The sequence below is a fragment of the Thermobia domestica genome, chromosome 1 (genome assembly GCF_964235325.1).
Source record: "Thermobia domestica chromosome 1, izTheDome1.hap1.1, whole genome shotgun sequence".
Classification (NCBI taxonomy): Eukaryota; Metazoa; Arthropoda; class Insecta; order Zygentoma; family Lepismatidae; genus Thermobia; species Thermobia domestica.
This window is the reverse complement of record NC_137454.1, coordinates 121,898,917-121,922,555: the sequence shown is the minus strand read 5'-3', so window position 1 is coordinate 121,922,555 and position 23,639 is coordinate 121,898,917. Positions and strand designations below refer to the sequence as shown.

The window sequence follows — 23,639 nt, the reverse complement described above, 5'->3', positions numbered from 1 at the left end:
CTACCGCAGCGTGGGAAGAAATAGTGAATCAATGTAGCTATCTTTATTTGGGGTAGAATAACTATGAGCTCCACTCTTCGCATATATGCAGAGCTAGTCTCAATTCCTAGTGTAGTTATAGGTAGGAACATACACTGACACTAGAGAGACACTATGTCCGCAAGTACAATGGTTTTATAGCAATAAAATTTTTAGCGTATCTGTGGCAAAATTGATGATACAAAGAGGTGTTAGATTTTCAAGACACGCCTACTTTTCGCGTTCTAGTCACGGGAAGCGTCCCTTGGTCAACGAACTGCCGTCAGAGAGGAAGAAGTTGACAAATTTGAAATTTTGGACGAGTTCATTTTAGTCCTAGTTGTAGTCGTCCAGAATAGTGTTTGTAATAGTACCGAAACATCCGTCAGATGTCTCTGTTAAAAGATTATTTTCGTCTGCTCCGCTGGTACATGATTTGCTATAATAGTATGTGTGATGATATGTAAATAAACTTTCTGGATGTACCCGTAGTATTTAGTTATATTTAGATCGATATGTAATTTGAATAGTATTAATGGCTTGTACTAATGGCAGTTATAAGCCTGGTTGATGGTTGTGAGAAGTATTCAAAAGACTAACACAAACCTCAGTTTTTTTTAACATCGACGAGATTCGCTACTGTTTGATAGAGAAGAGAACTCTCAAATAGTTTTATAATACTTATTTTGATGTGTCAGTCTACGACAGCCTTGTGTAGGGCTCATTTAGCATATTAGCATTCTGTGTAGTATATTTAAATTGTGTATTTAACATGAGAATTCATATAATAATCAAATCCTTCAATGCATCAATTTCACTGGTATACAATTTTCAATGTCATTGGGACAAAAGGTTACAAGTGTCGCCACTAGGTGGTTCCACTTGTCAAGCCGAGTACGTGAACCTGTGGAGTGACCAAATTTTAAATAATTTTGTTGTTTATTTAAATATTGCCAAGTAGTACAGCACAGTGTTAGTAAGTGTTATACACAAAATTAAAGCTTAGTAAATAAGCTATTAAACACATATTGTGACATTTTGCAATGTAATTGGAGTGAGTCATAAAATGCAGAAAAACATGAAAAACTGTTGAATATCGGAAATAAGTAGGTCATTGGAAGCCTACAGGTGAGTGATGTTCCTTCCCCACCTATTTTGGGGAAAGCGGGCAATAGTGGTTTGGCCCAACACGAAGTTCCAGCAAACAATGAACTTCAGTTGAATAAAACAGTACGGGACACAACCAGAGAGGCAGTCTTTCTTGAATATTCGAATCGTGAACATCGGTCACAAATCTCTTAGTTTTTGTTTTAACCGACCGTTAACTTGGAATCTTGGAATCGACATTAGTCGCGTTCAGCTCTGTGGTCGAAAAGACAGTGTGTTAGTTTAAAAGTAAATACATTGTGAGTGTATTTTACGAAATGAGCACTTAAAAGTTAGTTACTGTCATATAATCTTCGTTTACACTGAACTCATTTTCTAGTGGAATGAGAGTGTAGGAAGTACTCCTAACAGTTAAGAACGTGCGGTTTGCGGAAATGTCAGCGAGTTGATATTACATTAAGTGAAACATGTACAAAAGTTGCAAGTGTGAAGAGACATTGCTTCATAGTATATTTTGTGAAGTGCTTCGCACAAGTATTAACTTTTTCAGTCATACGTCATGCGCCGTGTCACATGTTTAACATTATGTGCAGTGATTACTGAAGTTAATTATAGTATTGGTAAAGACAAACTCTATGCCTGATTCTTTAGGCAATGACCAGTGCTATAATACCGTTCAGCTTATTTAAATAACGTTTGGTACAAGAAACTGAGCATTTATCCTTGTACGATTTAGGCGCGTTTAGCGAAAATAAATTGCAGTGCGTCATATAATGGCAGACTAGTGCGAACTTTCATCACATATTCAATGATTCGCTAGTACCATCGCACAGAGGACTACCCGCTGAACCGCAACTGATGCAGCAGAACTCTGATGTTAGAGGGGGAATGACCGGTAAAAGAGCCTAGCAGCACAACAGAGGAAGAAGGAGGATGGTCACCAAATACGGAAGAAACGCTACAGTGAAGAGTAGGAAGTGTTGACATGCAGAGACACTGCAAGAGAGAAGAGATCAGCGCAAGTAAAACAAACGTGCACGAACAATAAAAATGAGATCTCTGAAAGTGTGATTTAAAATTTCAAAAGGAAATATTAATATTTTTTTTTTATTTTCGGGTCTCAGTGCGAGACCGCGCGCGCGTGTGCTCTTGTATAATACAATATTCTGTGCATTTGGAATGTTGGAGAGGTGCATTAAAAGGATTACCACCGGAATTTTGAGCTTCTCTTTCTTTACAACAGTGTGGCTGCAAGGTATGTGTTACCCTTTTGCTGTCTATTTGTTTCCTTTTCAGGCCAGATGCTGGGACTATCAATGAGTCGTGAATACGATGTGCGTATTTTGGGTAACTTTCACATTCAGGATGGTTGTTAAAACCACGGGTTCCTTGAAAATTAGAGTTTCATGCTACAGAGAACATTGTTTAACTTTTCAAAATTTTAATTTCTTTTAAATAAGACTCTACCGACTGATCTAAATTCATTAAATTAACTTTGTGAGTGGAGGTTGCATTAAGTTAGAGTAATTTTGAGTGTGCATGTGAAGTCTCCTCCCACATTTCCATTCTAGCATATTAATTATTTTGTTAAATTTATTCATCACATGCAATCATCCTTCCTCCCGTTCACAATATACACGCAGTGTGAGTAATAAGTTCGTGGTATGTGAGGTACCTTCAGCGCTCTATCGCTGAACACAAAGCTATTTAAGGAGTTCTTGTTTATGGTACCCCCCTAATGCTCCGCCAGTAATGCAATTTCATGACGATGTCGACCGGCAGAATTTGGAAGAAAAGAAAGGAAATCGAATCTACTTGTCACTTCGTTTAAATCCTATACACTGAATAAACTAGCCATTACGGAAACATTATACCATGGAATAAAAGAAGCATAAATCAAGTAATAACATTTGTTCTTTAGATAAGATCTTCCTTTTTTTAAGTGTGAGAAATCTCTAAGACTGTCATTTTCAATTGTTTCCCAATCCACCACTAAGTGGACAGTATCGATGTCCTGTGGAGTCACATACAAACAGCGTGGCCGCGATTCTTTGGGAACTTTTTAAATACTTGTTAGATATGACGCCCTGACGTATAGAGTTCCGATTGGAGCACTTGGATGCTTCATTTGACGCAGATCTATCAACATTAGAGGTGTTGTACGATTCTGGGATCGTAATCATTTCTGCATAGTCATGTAACAAACATTAGGTACCACCAGTGGCGGCGGTTGGACGTTAAAAGTGGGGGGGCAAGACATGATCTGAATATTTGCATATAAATGTTAGTTTTCCTGCTTGTTTCTAATAATTTTGTTTGACGAAAGGTTGTATAACTAATAGGATACTATCTTTTTCAGTTAAAATACCGTATATAGATATTTCATATTTTATTAAATAAATTGACAAGACCAAGATCAACGCCAGTAGGTAGTAGCCCTTTGTACTCTTAAACAACAAAAGTGTAAGAAGAGATTTGATTCCTTGCTCATGAACATCTTAAAATTCTGTCTGGATAACTGTGTGATCAAATTATTGAGTAACAAATTTGCAAAACAAATAAATAGAAAGGATAATATTAATCATAGTAATAAATAATGATGCTTGTTTTGCAAAAGTCATATTGAAACAGGGATTAATGAACAACTTAACTTTTAATTCCACACATGCTATTAAATGTATGTTATTACTCAGAAAATGAAAGGCAGTAAATACTACAAGCATATGCTACGACATTTAAAGAAATATTTGCTTTTGCAACTTCCCGAAACATGTTCGTAGCCATTAGGTGCAGTTTTCAGTTTCTTGGAGCACATCAAAACACAACAATAATTAGAATTACTCCATACTCCAATTATACAAAATAACACTAAAACCTAGAATTATGTTGAATTCACTAAATATATAATTGTATATACACTCGTACACTCCTAACACCACTTCACTCATATATTACACTACAAAACAATGGAAAAGATAGTTGTTGTTTCTTATTACGCTTTTTCCCTTACTTTAGGAAGAAGAAAAGACATTTTAGGAACAGTCAATTTTTGTGCAATTTAAAATTAAGTTGTGAAAGACTTTTTTTTTCTGTTTTCGCGAAATGCTCTCTGAATTAGTTTCAAAGCGGCTGACTATATATCGAGCCCTTGTAAGAAGTGAAAGTATGCTGAAATTGTGCTCCAATAGGTTAATTTTGGGGCTACGTATTTTCTGTGGCAATTAAAACGCAATTCCTGTAGTTTTCTTTACTTCACGGGAAGATAACGAATGCATACTCACGGAACGGCAAATATATGGCACCATTTTTCTGTGAATCAGTAAATACATACAAAAACTTTACTTTTTTAAATGAAAGTATATACATTAATGGGTTACTTCAAAAAAGTGCGAGGGCAACTGCCCCCTTTGCCCCCCCTAATCGCCGCCCATGGGTGCCACTCTTACATGCGTTTTTCTTGATGTTGCAATTTTCATAAATAGAAATGTATACATAAACTTCTGATTAAAAAAGAGAGAGAAAGAGGACAAAAATAATGGGAATGCCTTCGCAAAATAGAATTTAATCTGATTATTATGGTATTGAATCACCTTACATAGCTTGTAGCAGAATCGAGGCATGTAATTCATGAATCGATTCGAGAGGAATGGTAGACCGTCCTTCATGTAGTGCAATACTCAGTTGCGTCAGCGGTGATGAAGGAGGCCTTCTGTATTGGACTCGGTGCTCAGAGACTAGCCATATATGCTCAAAGAATAATGTTCAAGTCGAGGGGTTGAGAGTGTTAAAAGGAGATGTTGGTGTTCACCTATACCTTGACATTCTTTAAATAGCGCCTGAACAAGTCTGGCTGCATATATTTGCGTATTAACATTTTGGAAGACTACACCGTTGTTAGGATTAACATATGTAACCTGCTCACCTAAAATTTCCGCATCGTTTCTACAGTGACTCACATTAATATTCGGACACCATAGATATTACACATAATTTGCTTGCTGAACATGAAAAAAGCAATAAATGGGAAACCAACGGACAACAAGCAAAGAGGCAATGGTTTGGTCGAGCAAATATGCTATCAGTTAATTAAATTATGCAAATTAAGTCCACTTTATGAGCACGCGATTGCAATATACCGTATTTTGGACGCCACTTTAATATTCGGACAGTTGTTTTGACGTTTGTTTATTAATAGTAAACGAGACAGCGGAAGAGTTCCAGTTGCAGTTTAAGTTGTCCCGAGACAGGACATGTGTATCTGCTTAGTTTACAAGTGATTAGTGTGACCGGGAGAAAGCATAGAAGGAAAATGGGGCGGGAGGGACCAAATACAACGTTTAACCAACGGCATTTAGTAATTTTTCACCATGCGGAAGGTCTATCATACAGGGAAATTGCAGATTTACTCAATATATGCAAAAGCACCATTTTGACATTGTACAAAGATTTAATAGAGATTTTAAATCGAGTCAGTGCCTCAAAACGGTCGACCCGTGAAATTGAATGATGGAGAGAAAAGCAAATTGATTCAGAAAGTGAAGACAAATTCCAGAATAAGTGCGCTGAAATGAACAGTAGAGCTGTATGAAGAAACGGGGAAGATGGTGCGTTCCCAAACTGTGCGGCGAGTGTTGTGAAGTGAGGGGTTCAATGGGAGAATAGCTAGGAAAAAGCCTTTTATTAGTAAAATTAACAAAGATAAAAGAGTTAAGTTCGCTAAAGTTCATATTGAGAAGCCCGCAACTTGATGGAATGGCGTGTTATTCACGGACGAATCAAAATTAAACCTCCATGAGTCCGATGCCAAGGTAATTGTGTGGCAGAAGCCAAATACAGAGTTAGATTCTGCAAATCTTCAACCTAACGTAAAGCATTGGGGAGGAAGTGTGATGGTATGGGGTGTATTTTTGCATCGGGAGTGTGAGAACTGGTGTTTGTTGAAGGGATTATGACAAAGGAGGTTTATTTGAATATTCTCCGGCAAAATCTCCACCAAAGTGCTGAAAAATTAGGAATTATGGAGATGCTTAAATTTTACCAGGATAATGACCCGAAGCATAAAGCGCATGTGGTGCGCGAATGGTTGCTGTATAATTGTTCGAAAGTGCTTGAAATAGCACCGCAGAGTCTCGACCTTAACCCTAGAGAGCATATCTGGGATGAGCTACAGCATAAGGTCAAACGGGTACAAGTAACGTCACGAGACGATTTGAAAAGGGCTCTCCGCGCAGCATGGGATGACATATCGCCCCATTCTACCAATAAACTTGTTGGAAGCATGTCCAACCGTTTACAGGAAGTCAGGAAACGTCGTAGGTTTCCCACTAAGTACTAGTGAAGCGTTTGTGAGCAAGCAACAACACACACAGAACATCTATGTAGTAGGTGTCCGAATATTAAAGTGACGTTGCAAATACACAATGTCATCAGTATTTGTAAGTTCTTTCTGCTTCTTTCGTTCAAGAAACCGTATTTGTACTTCTTTTCTTTCTATAAGTATATGAATATCTAAATACCTAATTTTTTCACTCACACGGCTCTCATTTATTTCATAATCCTTCCTACTTTTAACAAAATGCAAGTGTCCGAATATTAATGTGAGTCACTGTAAGTGTGATTCGTCCTTTGAAGAGTAGCAGTAGCAGAAATGGAATACTATGAAATGGCAACCACCCAACACAAAGCTGAGCCTTCTAGAGAGAGGCATCTGCTGCAGGCTACCTTCCAGTGCCCCATGACACATCAAGGGGGACCTAGACAGAAAATCGTGCGGGCCGACTTATCTTACAGAATGGCGCCTGCCAATATAGTCTCCCATACGAATGCACAAAAAAATAAATAATAAACAATCAAAGGTTGAAGTCTGATCTACATTACCGTATTCCTCTTGCACGATCACCTCTGCACCTGTTTTATCGCCGAAAACGTCCTCGGTAGTTTCGTGAGATGGTGGATGGTCGTCGCCACTGATGATAGTTCCTGTCTCGAACACAGTGATGGCCGTATACGTCCCTAGGCATACAGGTAAGCAGGAAACCCCAACATGTACCTGCACACGCCACACGAGATCCACACTTGGCATTATGGTATATCGGGTAATAAACTACTCATCCTGTTCGCCTGTAGTCTTTAATCAGGGGACTATGTGTCATACATTGAGACGTACTATTTTGGCACCTCAACTCCCAGAGTATGACGCGCGTCCTCATAAAGGCAAGGCATTTCTGCATGCTTTATACTAGGCATTCGGCTGTACAATAACCGAAGCTAGGTCTTCCGGATTTAAACACTATTGAATATACAGATGGTGATCAGAAAAATGGAAACACCTGAACGAAATTGCAACTTACCAGATTAATATGGTGTCGGGCCACCTTTCGCCTTCAGAACAGCCTTGATGCGACGTGGGATGGAGGCATAGAGGTCGTGAATGGTAGCAAGTGGAATTTTACACCATTCCTCGTGCAGGGTATCGGCCAGTTCTGTGAGAGAGGATGGAGGTGGAAATCGTCGCCGGAGTCGTGTTTCCAAGACGGACCACGGATGTTCAATTATGTTGAGATCTGGGGATTGGGCGGGCCAGGGGAGGTGTTGAACTTCATCCCGATGTTCCTCAAACCACGCTGTAACAACGCCAGCTGTGTGAATGGGTGCATTATCATCCTGGAAGATGGCGTCATTTTCCGGGAACAACATCCGGATCATAGGATGCAAGTGGTCTCCTAAAATTGCGAGATAATCGTTGGCAGTGATTCGTCCGCTAAGTGTGACCACAGGACCCAATGAAAACCATGATATGGCGGCCCACAGCATCACCGAGCCGCCGCCATGTTTCACAGTTGGGCGGAGACACCGCAGATCATAAGCTTCTTTGGGCGTTCTCCACACATAAACACGGCCCGTGGTTTGGGATAGGGTGAAGGATGACTCATCCGACCATATCACACGTTTCCAGTCCTCAACGGTCCAAGTTACATGATCGCGGCACCATTTGCGGCGTGCGAAAGCGTTATGGTCCCTGATGAGCGGTTTGGCCCGTGCAACACGACCCCGTAAGTTCATGTCATGTAATTCGCGGCGGACTGTGATTGTCGAAACAGGGCGGGGGATTTGCTGATTGAGTTCCTCCTTCACTTGCTCCGCAGTGGCACGACGGTTCTGCGTGACAATGCGCTTTAATACCCGGCGTGACCTGTCACTCATGATTTTCTTCCGCCCACTGTTCCGCTTCTCCGATGTGGTTTTCCCGTGTGTTGTGTAGGCCGTCATCACCTTCGACACTGTCCCACGCGACACACCTAACACAGTAGCCACTGCCGTCACACTCACTCCACATAACCGCGCACCAACAATTTTCCCTCTTTGAAAATCTGAGAGGTCTCCCATTTTACACTCCCTCCGTCTGCTGCAGCCACTGGACACTGCTGTTCCACTGCGCCTACGTAGTATGGAGACCGATCTAACACACCACCACCAGCGGTCTGGCGTTGCGGGCGCCACGACACCACTGCCAACCCATACATCTGACGTGTTGCCAGCTACAGGTGTTTCCATTTTTCTGATCACCATCTGTATGTGAGACATGATTGGACTGGTGTGATGACCAGCGAAACTCCACAACAACCATTGCCTACACGTGACGATCTACAGTGAATCTGGAGCACTGTACCTCACACATCTGTACGATAGACTCCTTGTCCGAATAATAGCTGTATGATTGCTTGAAATGGTTACGTATGCTATTAAAGTGAATATGTTTTTTTTTTTTAATCAACCTATACAACACTTTTGGAATGAACCGTGGATACTATGTTCGGATCACTACCACCTACTGTCACCTTCTTCCTGTATATCAACTTTGGGCCAGATGTGCGTTACCATCTATCTACGGGAATAAAAATACATTAAAACGATTTTGCTTGTACTTACCGAATATTTTTAGTGCTGTGTTGATGTTGACAAAAGCGATATCACCTCCTTCTTGATCGTAAAGACATCGTACTGCTCCTTCATCACCAAAATAGATCTCTTCTTCAGCTTTGAGCAAGCACTTTGGTGGCTTTGTACCTTCAAAAAATATTGATTTTTCAATATTTGTAAGGTCATTTTATTTTGTACTATTTCCATTAGGTAATTAAAATGATATATACTGTTTAACTGAATCCTCAAAAAATGACAAGTGACACCATGCATTGTGTGGAAGCTGTTTTGACCACTATTCTTCAAAGACGTGACACCTCTAACTAAGTCAATGAGTAGTAAATATTGTAAATGTCGCTACCACGTAATCGTTAATAGGAGAAGCACTCGAATGTTATCTATTTCAAATAGTCTTCGAGAACTTATAAAAAGATTCAAAATGAACAGATAGGAGTTACGCATACTTAGCTCAACTTAACTATCTTTCGGAAATTTGTGACTTGTTTCATTTTCGCAATGAATAATAGGCTATTCTGATAGAGCTTCTCTATATCAAGGACCATACGCGCCGACTACGTGGGTGTTCCGAGGCTCCAGCACCCACACAAATAATCTTGTGGGTGCGGCGCACCCACAAGAATTTTAGTTTGGACCCGAGTTTGAACCCGTTTCTCTTAACGTTTATGTCAACCGTCTTACCTACTGAGCTAGGACAGCCCCAACTTATCGTTATAGTACCAGTATATTTTACTTTATTACAGCACAGGCCTTTATGACAGTGTTCATAAAAGATTTTAACTGAAAGGAAATCAATCCGAAAATATCGAGACTCCCGTGAAAAGATATAACACGTCTCGCCATTGATTTGCACCCACATAAATTTTGGAAAGTCGGCGCCGTTGTCAAGGGCTTCCTTTCGTAGCTACTAAAAGAAATGTTTCACTTCTTTTTATGTCTATTTAACCTGATATACAGAATATACAATGTATAAAGTGAGAAATTTACATACTGATATACATCAAATGAAGTCTGCACTACATATTAAAAAAATACAGTCTACCATGTACTAGAGATATAAATGTTCGACATATCAATTTATTCCACATCATGGTGACTATAAAATCTGGAACCACTGGAAGAACTAATGAAAAATTTTCTTGTGAGTCTTATATCTGGAAGGGGACGTTCAAAAATGTTGTGACCCCTGATCCAAAAACTAATTCTTGGCCAAGATCTCAATCTTTTGATCCATTTCTGGGATCATTTCTAAAATTCTTCTTACCCTATAGATTTGTGTGAGGAATGATTTATTAATTGTTTCCTCTGAAATAAACTGAATTTTGAATGATGACATTTTATTGATTTCTCCTTCAAGTATAATTAAACATCTCTTGCTTTACAATTTGCACGTAAATTTAATATTACATAAATTAAGTTTCAGTTACAAATATACGAATTATGTATTGGGAAACGTAATATTCAGAAAGCAAGAGATTTTTTAAAAATCAATTTGGAAAAGAAACTAATAAAATTATACCGCTGATATTCTAGTTCATTTCCTGGAAAACAGGAAAAAAATATAATTGTCCACATAAAATGTAAAGGCTAAAAAAAAATAAATCAAATATGAGGCAAAATAATCCAGATTAATTGTTAGACTTTCCAGGATATTATTCAGATCCTAGATTTTCACAACTTCCATCTCAGTTTACAAAATATTCTACACTGTAATATTCTAACCCATTCTTCGCACTGACCAACGGTATGCAGCTTATAATACAATACAGTAGTTTGGGTTGTATAACTAGAAGGGCTTCAGAGATATTATATAGCAGTGTTTCTTAACCTAATTCCTATCACGACTAGTGATAGGCAATGGGAATATTCCCGGTGGGAAGGAATTTAAAAATGGGAATATTCTCGGGTTTTTTCCCTGGCCTATAAATTCCCGGGAAGGAATTTATTTCCATTTCTTTACTTTATCTTCCAAATTATAAGAACTATATGAATAATTACTTTATATTTATATATTATGACTTCTAGGTTTTGAAGAATTTGGAGGTTACAAAATTTAAAATTCTTTGACAGTAGGGTCTACTTTATATAACTAATAATATGTTTTTTTAAAGTTCCATTTCCATTTACACTAAAAAAAGGGTAATTGTTTAGTATTAGGGGGCCAACACTAGCAAAAAGTAGGATGATTTACGGAAGAAATGAGTTGATAGTAATGTTCAAGTAGTCAAGAAAGTATCGAATACATTTTAGGGAGGGCAGTAGGGGATTTGTACAAACCGTAAAGGTAAATCAAAGTGATTTATGTGAGAAAAGAAAGTGAATTGTTGGTAACGAAGATAGAAAACAACGTGACCTGCGGGGCTCTAACCCGTCTTCTCTCGCTGACGCTCGCTCGGCAATGGTGTCTAAATTTATTGTTGGTAACGTAATTTAACGTAGAACCATAAAACAACAACATCGGAATAGAATATCACAAAAAAGTAGATGCAAAATCCGACCTGCCAAAGCTAAACAATCGCCAAAAGTAACAAAGTACTAATTTACAAATGATGGAAAGAAGCAATTTTGTAAAGTAATGTAGAATGATGTAGTAATAGAAATGAAGTACTATTAATTAACCCTGAACCACCTTTAGTAATAGACGTCAGTCTGTCTCCTCTCTCTGACTCGAATTTCTGAAGAGGTACTCGAACTTCTTTCACATGTGAATTAACGCATGGAATTTCGAGAAATGGGCAGGAAGAAATGTCGTGTGTGGCAATGTTACATGCAAAATTATAAAGACAGGAAAGTATCTTGCAAATATTGTCAACATACATATGTATGCGCAAATGTTGACAAAATGGTGGGACATGTGTGTTCTGGCAGTTACCCAACCTAATTTGTTTATAACATTTAAAAATTTAATATGTTTATAATATCAATAGTAGAAGTTTAGAAAATCCACTAACATGTAAATTTAAACTGTTTAGCGGTTTAAAGGTATGTGGACTTCCTGTACCATTTTTGAAACATATTTACTTTCATAGAACATATTGTAAATAAATATCCATTTTGTGTACTCTTTAAATATAATAAAATATTAATAAAATAACATAACATCGTTCAGAATATACATTCTAAAGACTCCCCTGGGGACAACAGTAATAATATACTGTGATATACAAACGAATTTAACTTTGAAATCATAATACAGTAACAGAATGCAATTTTCATTGTGATTGTACATAAATTCCCGGAAAATTCCCATTTTGGAAATATCTTCCCGGGGATTTACCCATCATTAATCACAACCCTCATTTTATGACATCATCATTCCGTAACTATGTATCTTCCACCATTGACCCAATCATTTTTACTGTTAAGATAGTGTCACAGTCGTTGTTTCCACACTGAAGTAACAAACAAAACAAAAGAAGAGAGAGAAAAAGAGAAAAAAGTTATGTATATAATATCACTTACCTATTCCAGTACCTGTTCCTTTGCAAAGAGAGCACAGGCTCGCAGGATTATTTTTGTTGAAAATACGAGCTCCAGGTGCACAGGCTTCAGACAACAACTTGACTACAGAAGCGTTATATGGGCACATAGCAGGCAGTATGTTCTTCTCTTTAGCAGTTCGAATAAAGGACACCCAACCTAAATGAACAAGAACGTCTTATAAGTTCTTTTTTAAATCTTTTTGAAAATAAAAATAACATATAGGCTATAAAGCACAGTAAAATCTACCAAAGTTGTCTGTTCTTGGTGCCGTCAAAAATAGCTGTTAAGGTTCAGAAATGAAAGCTATCAAACTACTGTCGTTTAGCTTAGTTATAAATCACTCTTTGGCATTAGAAAACTGTTTCTGAATTACTCTCTTCTACACTGATTCCACCACACTAATGAGATCTTCTTTATAGCCTATGCAATCGTCTTAACAGCTATCAGCATTATGAACGAATCAGCTAGCGGGCATAATCTCTACAGCTGCAAAATAAGTCCTTCCTATTTTACAAGATACTATATGATTCTTCTAATCTGTTAACATCTATGACGTTCTAGTTGTCCCAAAACTAACTTGTAGCTACCATCAACATTTCGCTATAATCAGCGGTACCCTAATTGTAAGCGAATACAAATCGAACAATTCTTCAGTTCTTTAAACGATATACTTAAATTGCGTCAGCAACTTGGCCCTGTTCGCAAACATAACAGCTAAGCCACATAAGTGGCTAACTAACAGAGTAGCACACCTAATAGTACTTGACAACGTGGCGCACGTCAAAAATAAAACCGTTTGGTTATTGCAAAAGACATCCTTGGCTAGACATTCTATTTAGAAATCTTCCACCTGAGACATCAGCCAGTTGAGAACTTCATTGTTATTGAAACGTTGAGAAGCCATTTTTTCAGATGAAGGGGGAAAAATATTAGGAGTATTTTATATGACGGTAGTTATTTCAACTTATTGCTACTCGCACGCAACTCTACATTGAGAATTTATACCACTATTGCAGGCACAGAAGGCTAGAGCATGTTTCCACACATGTGCAGCTTCGTTAGTACTCCCAGTTCCGCGTCAAAAAAGTAGTCTTTCTAAACCATAGGTCCACGTCTCACATAAGCTCGTTCTTGAAAGGGACGCAAAACTGAAAATTAAATCACATCAAATCTATATGCCTCGTATTTTCATACTTCCTGAAGATATGGAACTAAATTAAGATATTTAATCACTGCGAAATTAAAATACCGCAAATTTTACAGTAATTATGTGATATCTTCAAATAGATAAAAGATAATCGAAATGTGGAACAAGAGTAACCTAGACAATATTATTTTGCTTGAGGTATCGTTATCACCAGTCACCTAGCAGCTTTCCGTTTGCAGTTATTTAGAAATGCTAAAATAAATGCTGATTTTCTAAATGGCTGGAAATCGAAAGCAGACAAGTGAGTCCTGAGAACGGTATCTCACATAAAATAATATTGTCTAGGGCGCTCTTGTTATACATTTTGATTATCTTTTATTTATTTGAAGATATTACATAATTACTGTAAAATTAGCAATGTTTTAATTTCGCCGTGATGAGTCCTCTTAAGACCGTGCCTTAAAGAGGTAGCCAATATTTTTTTTCTGGTAAGAATACTTGTCTAGAATAAAAATCCGGGAAGTGGTGTGGATGTGTATTTAATAATCATTTAGAAGGTTTTGCTGTGTTGAAAAGAGTGGTCAGAGAATTGCCTTCCTATGTCTAAAATCTTCACATTAGTCAATGCTGAATTGCACATTTTTAAAATGGGTTTCCTTAGTTGTTTTTCCTTTAAAACTTAAGATTCCGTAATAACTGATAAATTAATGGTTCAATAGTACAGCTGCAGTGGTTTTATGGGCAACTTGTATTCCTGCAGAATTACCAGCACCTTACTGTATTCAAAATATATCACTTCACAAAAATAAACAGAGTACTTCATGGGCTCTTCTGACACGAAATTCAGTATTTTCTTTCAGTACATAAAAGTGAGGTGGATAAGAAAGAAGTTACATTCTTTTCAGTTTTCTTTAGTTACACAGTATTGAAATATTGATAAAATTTCCTAAGGAGTACTAAGTAACTGAGAGGGCGGCAAAATTTTGGATTTTTTAAAATGAAATGAAATCTTTAAGTTTTACGTCTCATGATTATGCCGGAGAGGCTAAAGGAGACGGTGATGATGAAGATGAATGAAATAGCGGAATGAAAAAAGTCGGAGGAAACGGAAGAACCCCAAGAAAACCACGTACACTGTGTTTGTCCACCAGAAAGCTCACTTGGCGTGAGCTAGAATCGAACCAAGGACTCCATGCACCAGAGGTGAATGCTCTACCACTAAGCTAACGCGGCCATCAGGATCTTTTTAAAGATTCACAATAAAGTAATATTTAAAATTAGCAACCCGCAGAGTCCCGCGCAAGCGTGAGAAAATATGTTAATGTGTTTAATTCGCTCTAATTACAGTAGTTAATAATTAGCTAGCTTATCTGATTAAAAAAAAAATCAACACCTCCCACCCCACCCAAAGGGGTGAGGATGAACTTGAACATTATGAAAACTGATGCCGCTAAACTTTGCGACCTCGAAAATAGACAGGGTGTCTACTAAAATTCCATAATGAAATTTCGTGACTTTTTCATGACCTTTTCTTTACCAAACCATAAAATTTTGTAGCATTCTGAAGAGCGAATGTTGGTGTGAATTAGACCGAATTTTCATGCATGCGATAGAAGAGTGCTTTGCTTGCGATTTGGTAGCGTCTAAAGAACTACAGACATTTTTGGTGGTGAATTTTGACGTTTTATACAACAAAATTTTCCAGTCTATATGCTTATATTTGTACAGATTTAAAAAATCGTGACCCAAAATCTAAATTTCGTGACTTTTTCTTGACTTTTCTGACCGTTTTCTGATTTCGTGAATTTTTCATGACTTTCATGACCGATAGACATCTTGTATCTGTAATATCTGTCATTTTCGATTACTTTTAAAATCTCGCCCTCTCCCTGGGGACTGGAGTATGACCTTGAAGTTGAATTGGATTAACATTGTCACTGTTCATCTCAACGACCCCAGAAACTATAAATTCAACTCTAATATTGGTAGTTTTCGTGCGGGGGGGGGGGGGCAAATTTGTTCGGAGGCAGCAAGTTATTTAGAGCACAGGGGTGCACAATATATAAATAAGGGCCTGGGTACATCTGTAGATTTAAGTATTATAATGAGACATCTTACATGCGTGCACACTAAAACTAAATGCTTTAACTTCCTCATTCCGGCCTACAAAGGGCTACTGTTGACCAGATGGCATTTAATTGAGTAGTTTCGTCAGCATATTAGTTCTCTATGACGTTATTTATGGAGATCCGAATTGCCTCACGAAACTAGGTCTACATAAATATTTAAAAAAAAAAAAAATTGTCTGTACCTGAAATTGAATCTAGAAGCATCACCAAAGCTATATGAAAGTTGGTAACTCACCTAGTCCACCATAAACGGGAAAACAAGCTTTCTTATTGCTGATATCTTGAAACTTTTGTATAGGACCGCCGTTTTTGACCAGAGCGACAATTCCATATGTAGCACCTTGATTGTCATCTTGGAACAACTTTGCTGACAGATTATACGAGCTGTAAAGAATAATACATAATTTTACAATATAAGAAAAGCTTAGACATTTTTTTTATTTTCTTGAATTTTACTCAATAACTTAATGACAATGACGAAAGTGAACCAGCATGTACCGTAGAAATTTCCATCAAATTTCCTAATAACATTTCCAAAGACTTCTCTATATAGGTGCGCAGTTTATAACGCTGTAAGTGTTTAATACTCAAATGAAGAGGGTTGACAATACTAATGCGATATTTAACATTTTTGCCGGCCCGGACTATTAAAAACTACCACCCCTTTGCAGGAGCGCCCAAAGAAAATTTTCTAGGGGGGAGGTATCTTCATAGTTGCTATATTGCATCTGGTACCGGTATTTAATATACGTGGTTTGCTGTATTATTTATACAGTTTCGTGAGCCAGGGGGCGGGCTCCCCTACCCCTCCTTCGGGCGCCCATACCCCTATGCCCTTAAGCAGAAGAAAATTTTGCATCCTTCCCCCGTTCTTCCTTTCTTCTTTCTATTCAATTATGTATAGGGTGGCCCAAAAGTAGGTATACAATACTGTACTGATCACCTCATTGTATTTTATACCATTTCTTATTGTTATCCATGTTGCTTTATTATTTATTCTTAATGTATTTTTACCTACATCTTAAGCTAGGAAGAGCCGAGACAAATAAACCCATAAACTAGAATGTTATACTTGATAAATGCAGGGGTGTACCGTATACATACTTTTGGGCCACCCTGTATAAGCTAAAACAACACTAAATTGATAAAAGTCAAACCATTATACGAGTAGTTTTACACTCCTCATAGCCCATTAGCAAAAAGCCTCAACTTCTTCTAATGCCAGTAGTGTACGTGTATTAACGAAAAAAAACTCGGTTGCGCTATGCTTCCAAGGTTGTTTTCAGTATACCACCCTTAAATTTATCTCATGGACCAGGGACGTACACAGAGGATGGGTTGTATTGTTTTATTTTGTTGGGAAATTATTTTCTTTAAAAAAAACTCAATGAAATATTGCAAACTCTATACAGTAAAATCTGTCTTTGGCGGAATATAATGGTACTCGCAAACATTACCGCTTAAGATAGTTTTTCTGCTAACGAAGGTAGATTTATGCTGAGATAAAATAAGATACTCTACGTACCCTAGTCGGTTTACAGTATTAATTCTACTACGAATTAATACACGTAAAACTTAACACACGCCTTAACTCGACTTTTTCCAATAGCGAAGGAGTTTTTCTTTTCTGTACACATTACTGCTTGACTGGTCGATTTTCCACAAACACTTTAGCCTGAGACACTTCACTAACTGCATCAGTGTCATTTCGACCTAAGGAAAATTGTTGAAGTTCTTTTAAACTTTCGACAGCATCTTGGATAAGTTTTTAGTTTACACTCTTTTTCCAGCTTAATGTCATATTACTCTTTTTCCCGTTCCCCTTTCAGATTTTCCGTGTAATTAAAGAATCTATATTCGTTGAGTCTGTTTAGGCTTGCACATCACTGTTTCATTGACAACACAGTGTATTGTGTGTACATCACCTCTCATAGAATGTCTAAAAAACTTTCTAAATGTTGCATTCGGGAACTTCGAATTTCCCGTTAACGAGCTCATTTTGACTATCGTTGTCCTAGTAAACTGTTTCGTTTAATGAATGAAGTTAAACACGTTTTCCGCGTGGGATCGTGAAATGTTTCCATTTAAGACATATGTTCGTTTAAGGCAGATTTTACTGTATTATGTTGCAATTTTAACATGATTATACTCACGCATTCATTTTCCAAAAATACTATTTTGATGAAGTTATGTCACAACATGTCAAAAACAAGCTAATTAAACAGCGATATGCACCAATTGAAAACGAAAATTTGAAATTCCAATGAAATAAGAAAAGTCTGTTCCTGTCTGATAATAGTGATACAGTTAAAGTGAATGGAACCACAAAATAACATCTTGAGAATATTGAGGTATGTCATTTATGTATATAAAAGAGCATTTATCAAATTAAGCATTTGTACTATATGGTAGTATGTATTGCAAAATTACTGCAAAAAAATTGTCTTAGTATTACAAAGTACAATAGATTGGTGCGTAATTCGGATTTCGCACAGTTAAACATGTAGCTATAGTAAAATAGTGTGTACTTTGTCTATTCTTATATCAGGTAGTCCAAAAAGTAATGAGCTTTTGGAGGTAAAAATTGAGAATACACTAATTGAGATTTGAAAAATAACATTATGGAACCATATATGCACCATCTTCTTTGATGATCTACCATTTCTCCGGCGTCACCATAATCTCGTCGCTATAGAACTTCTGTAGTTTCTCATCAAAAAACTGTAACACGTGGTTTTCACAGATTTCTTTCTAAACTAACTTAATTCATGGAGGTCTGCGAGACCGAAACAAATGATACTCTGACGGTGCCAGGCCCGAGCTATACGGTGGATGCAATAAAACTTCTCAGCTAAGTTCTACAATTTGTTGCGGATCGTTAAAAGAAGTATGTGGTCTGACGTTGTCAGCGTTGTATACGACACAGTTTGTGTTGGCCAGTTCCGGCTTTTTCTTTTGAGTTCCTAGGTGCACTCGCGCTAGTGGTCGACAGCAGAGTTGGCGTGGGTCAATGAAAACTTGACCCACGACCCACTGACCCACCGTGACCCACTCTGACCCACGACCCACTCTGACCCACTATGACCCACTACCCACGGTGACCCACTCTGACCCACGACCCACCGTGACCCACCGTGAACCACCACCCACGGTGACCCACTCTGACCCACCACCCACCATGAACCACTCTCATCCACTTTGACCTACTCTGACTCACCAAAATCCATCGTCATCAACTCTGAACACGATCCACGGCCTCTTCTGGACTGACTAAACAGTTTACAGTTGTAATAAAACAAGACTGTGAAATTGTCACTAATCGGAGTTTAAATTTCTAGTCAATCGCTCAAGCACCACTCTGTTTCAATAACAGTGGATCTGACCTTTACGATATAAAATGGTAAAGTGTTTGTCAGTGAGGAAATTGAAACAGTTCGAGGTGGGGGGAAATTAGTGTGTGCCTAAAATATACTTGTACTAAGAGAGTATTCTATCAAGTGTTAATTTCTGAACGCATTCCACAAGAAACTTCTATTCGCAGAAAAATACCCCTGTACAATATGGAAAAGGTTATGGTTTCTCAGTTCGCAGTATTTTTCTCACAAAAGACTTGAAAAATCAGTTGTTCATAGGGTATAAAGGTGCTCGGGTACCCTATGTGAGAGCATTTCCATAAAGTATGCTCATAATTGTAATTTGTGTAATCACTAAAACACCACGTTAAATTCAAGTTACAAATATGCATAATTGCAATTATTATGAATATTTATTCAAAGTAGTTTACCTAAAGCAAAGAAGAGACTTACTAAAAATTAGGTATAAAGTTGAATAACATAAATAAGCCATTAGTAATACAAGTAAACATTTTCCGTAACTGGTAATTTTCCACCTTAAAACAAATCTGAAATCGGATTTATTTCCTGTTGGTAACTTTTTGGCGGTAAATCATCCGCAGTGGAATGATGTCCATCCTTCAGCCAAGAAATAACTAGCTCGTCTACTTTGAGCATGTCTAGCGGTGGGCCATTAACATTGATGAGCAACAAGTTAGACAATGTTTGAGCACTTAGTGTATTTCTAATATCAGTCATCTGTAAATTCATAAGGGGAAATCCCCGTTCGCACTCTGTCGTGGAAATTGATAATATTTCTACCCGATTTCTGCAACTTCTCATCGACAATCTGCTTGTTAGATTTAAGTCTGATAACGATTTTTCTTGGTCAGGTTTGAAATACTCAGCAAGAAATATCATCTCTCTATCACCATACAACATCTTTTCCATATCGACCATGTCAGTTGGCAATGTCGACCCATGTAGAACAGGAACTTCATCTACCACATCTACAATAACATCGATCGTTTTCGATCATTTTTACAAACCAACTCACTACCAATTTTCCATATATAGAAAGTGCCCCCCCCCCCACATAAAGGAAAATTTAAAAAAATGCTAGGACACACTCTGTTCATTTTCAATAAAGAGTTAATACACTGAATTTCATCTCCGTAAGTTTAACGGTTTGCGAGATACTCATTTTTTTTCGCAAAAATTCGGATCCTTACTACCTCCTTAGGATATTATGCATTATAATAAAAGCAATATAACATCCCAATTTCGAATAAGGCCTAACTATATACCAAAAGTAATTTCATTTCACTTTGCAATTTGACCGTGATGATCAGGTACACATAGTTACATTCAATTTTTTATATAATAATTTATATATTACAGTGATTCAAAAATGTATTTTTTCCAGTAGTTAGCTCTAAAAACGTACAGGTCTCGAAAGCCAAGTAGTAGTATAAGTCCTATTGTTATTATTACTATTAAAAATATCAATATCCGAAAGTGCCTGAAGTTCTTTTTCACTTGGTTAGATTTACTCACCTCAGGTAAGTAGACAGAAACATGTGGAAAAGAAAGGGAAATGAAGGTCTTGAAAGTAAAACGGAGACAAATTTACCAGTCCTCAGAAGATACTTTCTACAATGTAGTGAGCAGAGAGGGTCGGTAGATCATACTGAGTCGGTGGGTCGCAGTGGGTCACGGTGGGTGGTGGGTCACAGTGGGTCATGGTGGGTGGTGGGTCGCAGTGGGTCACGGTGGGTGGTGGGTCACAGTGGGTCACATGCTGTTGACCCGACCCAGTGACCCACCCAGAAAACTTGACCCACTTGACCCACTGACCCACTCCATCTCTGGTCGACAGTATAGGTCCAAGTCTAGCGGTCTGGCCGGCAGTTGCAGCAACAGCAGTTCGTGATGCACAATAAACACCAAATCCTACCAATGCACAGTATACCTTTCCTGGGCGTCAATATGGGCTCCCCACAGTAGACTGTGGAGCGTCTCCTCGTTTTGACCTCGATCTTTTTCGCACATTGTTGTCCTAGATTATCACTCGTGATTAACCAGTTCAGAAACGGCTCGAGTTCGTTACGTTTCAGTAGAGATTCGCAGATAGAAATGCTTCTATAAATGTTTTTGAGTCAGATCATATGACATCCAAACGTCGAGCAACTTTTTGTAGCCAGATTTCTCCAAGTGGTTTAATTGTTTGGTGATGGATATTTGATCATTGATGAGAATTCACAACTGCTTACATGCCTTTCGTTCTTGATTTTTGCCAGAATATCATCTACTTTTGCTGTGATTAGTTTTTGGGCCTTTATCTAAATAAAATTGTAAAATGTAGCGCCGTTTTAGACTGACTCGTTACTTTTTAGACTTCCAGATATATGTGCTATCTTAAGAAGCGTCTATTATAGTTCTAAACATATACACATTTTAACATGTATTAAGTGAAATTATTTGTTAAGTCATAGAAGTGTGCATATTTATGTCAGTTTTCTTGATATATTACGAATTTAATAACGAATCTCGTTGAACAAGTTGATATTCATCTAAATTATGAAATAATTGGTTTTATTAGTCAATTGACAAAGAGAATTCGATTCTTTACGAATATTGGATATAGTTTTGTCATATTCAGTACATGTTGTAATATGGTACAGAGATCTGGAAATATTTCCAAAGCTTGTCCATGTAGCACAGTGACTTCCCTTGAACGTCAGTTCCGAAATATCGCGATGTCTACGGGATAGCCCTCTTTTACCAGTGCACGTTCAGTCCCGTGGATATCCGGTGAATACCAAGACGTCCACTTATGTCTAGGAAGCAGAACTTTTTGCAGGGTTCCGGTGGGAAACTTTGGACTCGTTGCAGGGAAAATTTCCACTATGTTTAAAGTTTCTACTGTGGATCTAATGTCGAGGAACAAGTATTGGACCTATGGGACGTCCAAATACATCTCGAGGATATGTGCTATGATGTTAAGCTTGTATTCAAAACAGATGAACTTTAAGAGATACATTAGAGTGTTAAAAATAAAACGGAAACAGAACTTTTAAACTGATCATAATTTTCTTTAACCTCATTATAGTAATTTTTTTACTATCATATGTAGATATTCTTAATACTTAGATGTTTCTAATTGTTTTGAAGGTAGTATCGAATTCCAAACATGACAGCTATGAAAATGGACTTTCAAACTTTACAACATAGAGAAAGTAAACTTCAAGAAAGCTATTTTAGATAGGTCACCAGCAACCTCAACAAGTAGGCACGCAAAACGGGGTGTTATTTCGTGGAGGGTCCACATTCAATGAGGATAAATTCTATTAAAATTTGTAAAATCATCTTAAAATTAGGCTAAATTTACAGAAAAGTCGGGATTTTAAAAAGGGGTTCGGACTTCCAGGACTGACCCCCTGCGTACGTCCCTGAACCTCAATGTAACATTAATATTGGATTACTTTGACACGACACCACTTAAATACTGATGACCCCTGCGTTGAACTGTAGTATTTCATATTAGAAAGAACTTCTTTGTAGTAGCAAGTATTACATGTTGCTTAATTTATACTTACGCTCTTGCAAGATATCCAAAGTTTGAATCAACTCCAATGAAATCGGCTCCTTTGTTCTTAATATTCTCTATACATTTAATAGGTCCATCGACATTAACACACTTAATGGCAGGTCCAATATTGTGAGTAACAGCAGCGTTCTTCAGCCACAAACACTTTTCGTTTTCTTCAGGAGATGATGTACACCATCTTAACCAGTCTCTGGTTGGACACACCACTGAGTCGTCAGTCGGTATCCTTCGACCTTAGAGGTAGAAAGAACTTCTTTGAAAAACATTTAGTAGTATTAAAATATTCTTTATTATTATCTGGCTAAGAATAAATAATAAACAAATGAAGTCTAGGACCATAGGCCAACCCCATTATGAGCAAAGATGCGAAAACAATGGAAGAAGATGAAAATTGTTGGAAATAAATAGTTTACAATGTAAAATCGTGGGATTTTTCCAATCTCACCAGCAGTTTGGGCTCCACAGTGATAAGGTTCCCTGTGTTAAATCAAAAAGCAACATTTCCAGTTCTGCAGGCTATTCGAGTCCAACGTAAAGGTATGCAAATATGAGAAGGGAAAATTCACATTATTATGTGAAGAAATCTGCAACACCATGCTGTATTATTTCCTGTTTTGCAATAATGCTGTATTATTTGTATGGTGAGGACCTAAAGGGAAGAGCCTACTGACCTGGTAATGTTGCTTTTGAGGTACCTTACCAATGCGAAGACCAAATATCTAGTATTTAATTTTTTTTTACCACTTTAGTTTGAAACCATGTTTTTCTAAAATCTTTCCATTTATTTCCTATCTTTACTTATAACGCAGTTGGCCTATGGCCTCAGGCTCTTGATATATCCTGTATATACTATACATATTGTAAGGATCCCCACA

The 23,639-nt window shown here is 37.6% G+C and overlaps 1 protein-coding gene across 1 annotated transcript in view; it reads right to left on the bottom strand.

The window, feature by feature from the left end:
• The window catches only part of LOC145688503 (transferrin-like), a 142,533-nt gene that overhangs the window by 10,866 nt on the left and 108,028 nt on the right, over positions 1–23,639 (bottom strand). Inside the window, exons 9-12 of the mRNA XM_081762845.1 lie at positions 22,754–22,997; positions 16,058–16,206; positions 12,526–12,702; positions 9,055–9,192 (exon numbers count right to left, since the gene is read on the bottom strand). Coding sequence (XP_081618971.1) covers positions 9,055–9,192; positions 12,526–12,702; positions 16,058–16,206; positions 22,754–22,997 — 708 coding nt within the window. The remainder of the gene's footprint in view (positions 1–9,054; positions 9,193–12,525; positions 12,703–16,057; positions 16,207–22,753; positions 22,998–23,639) is intronic.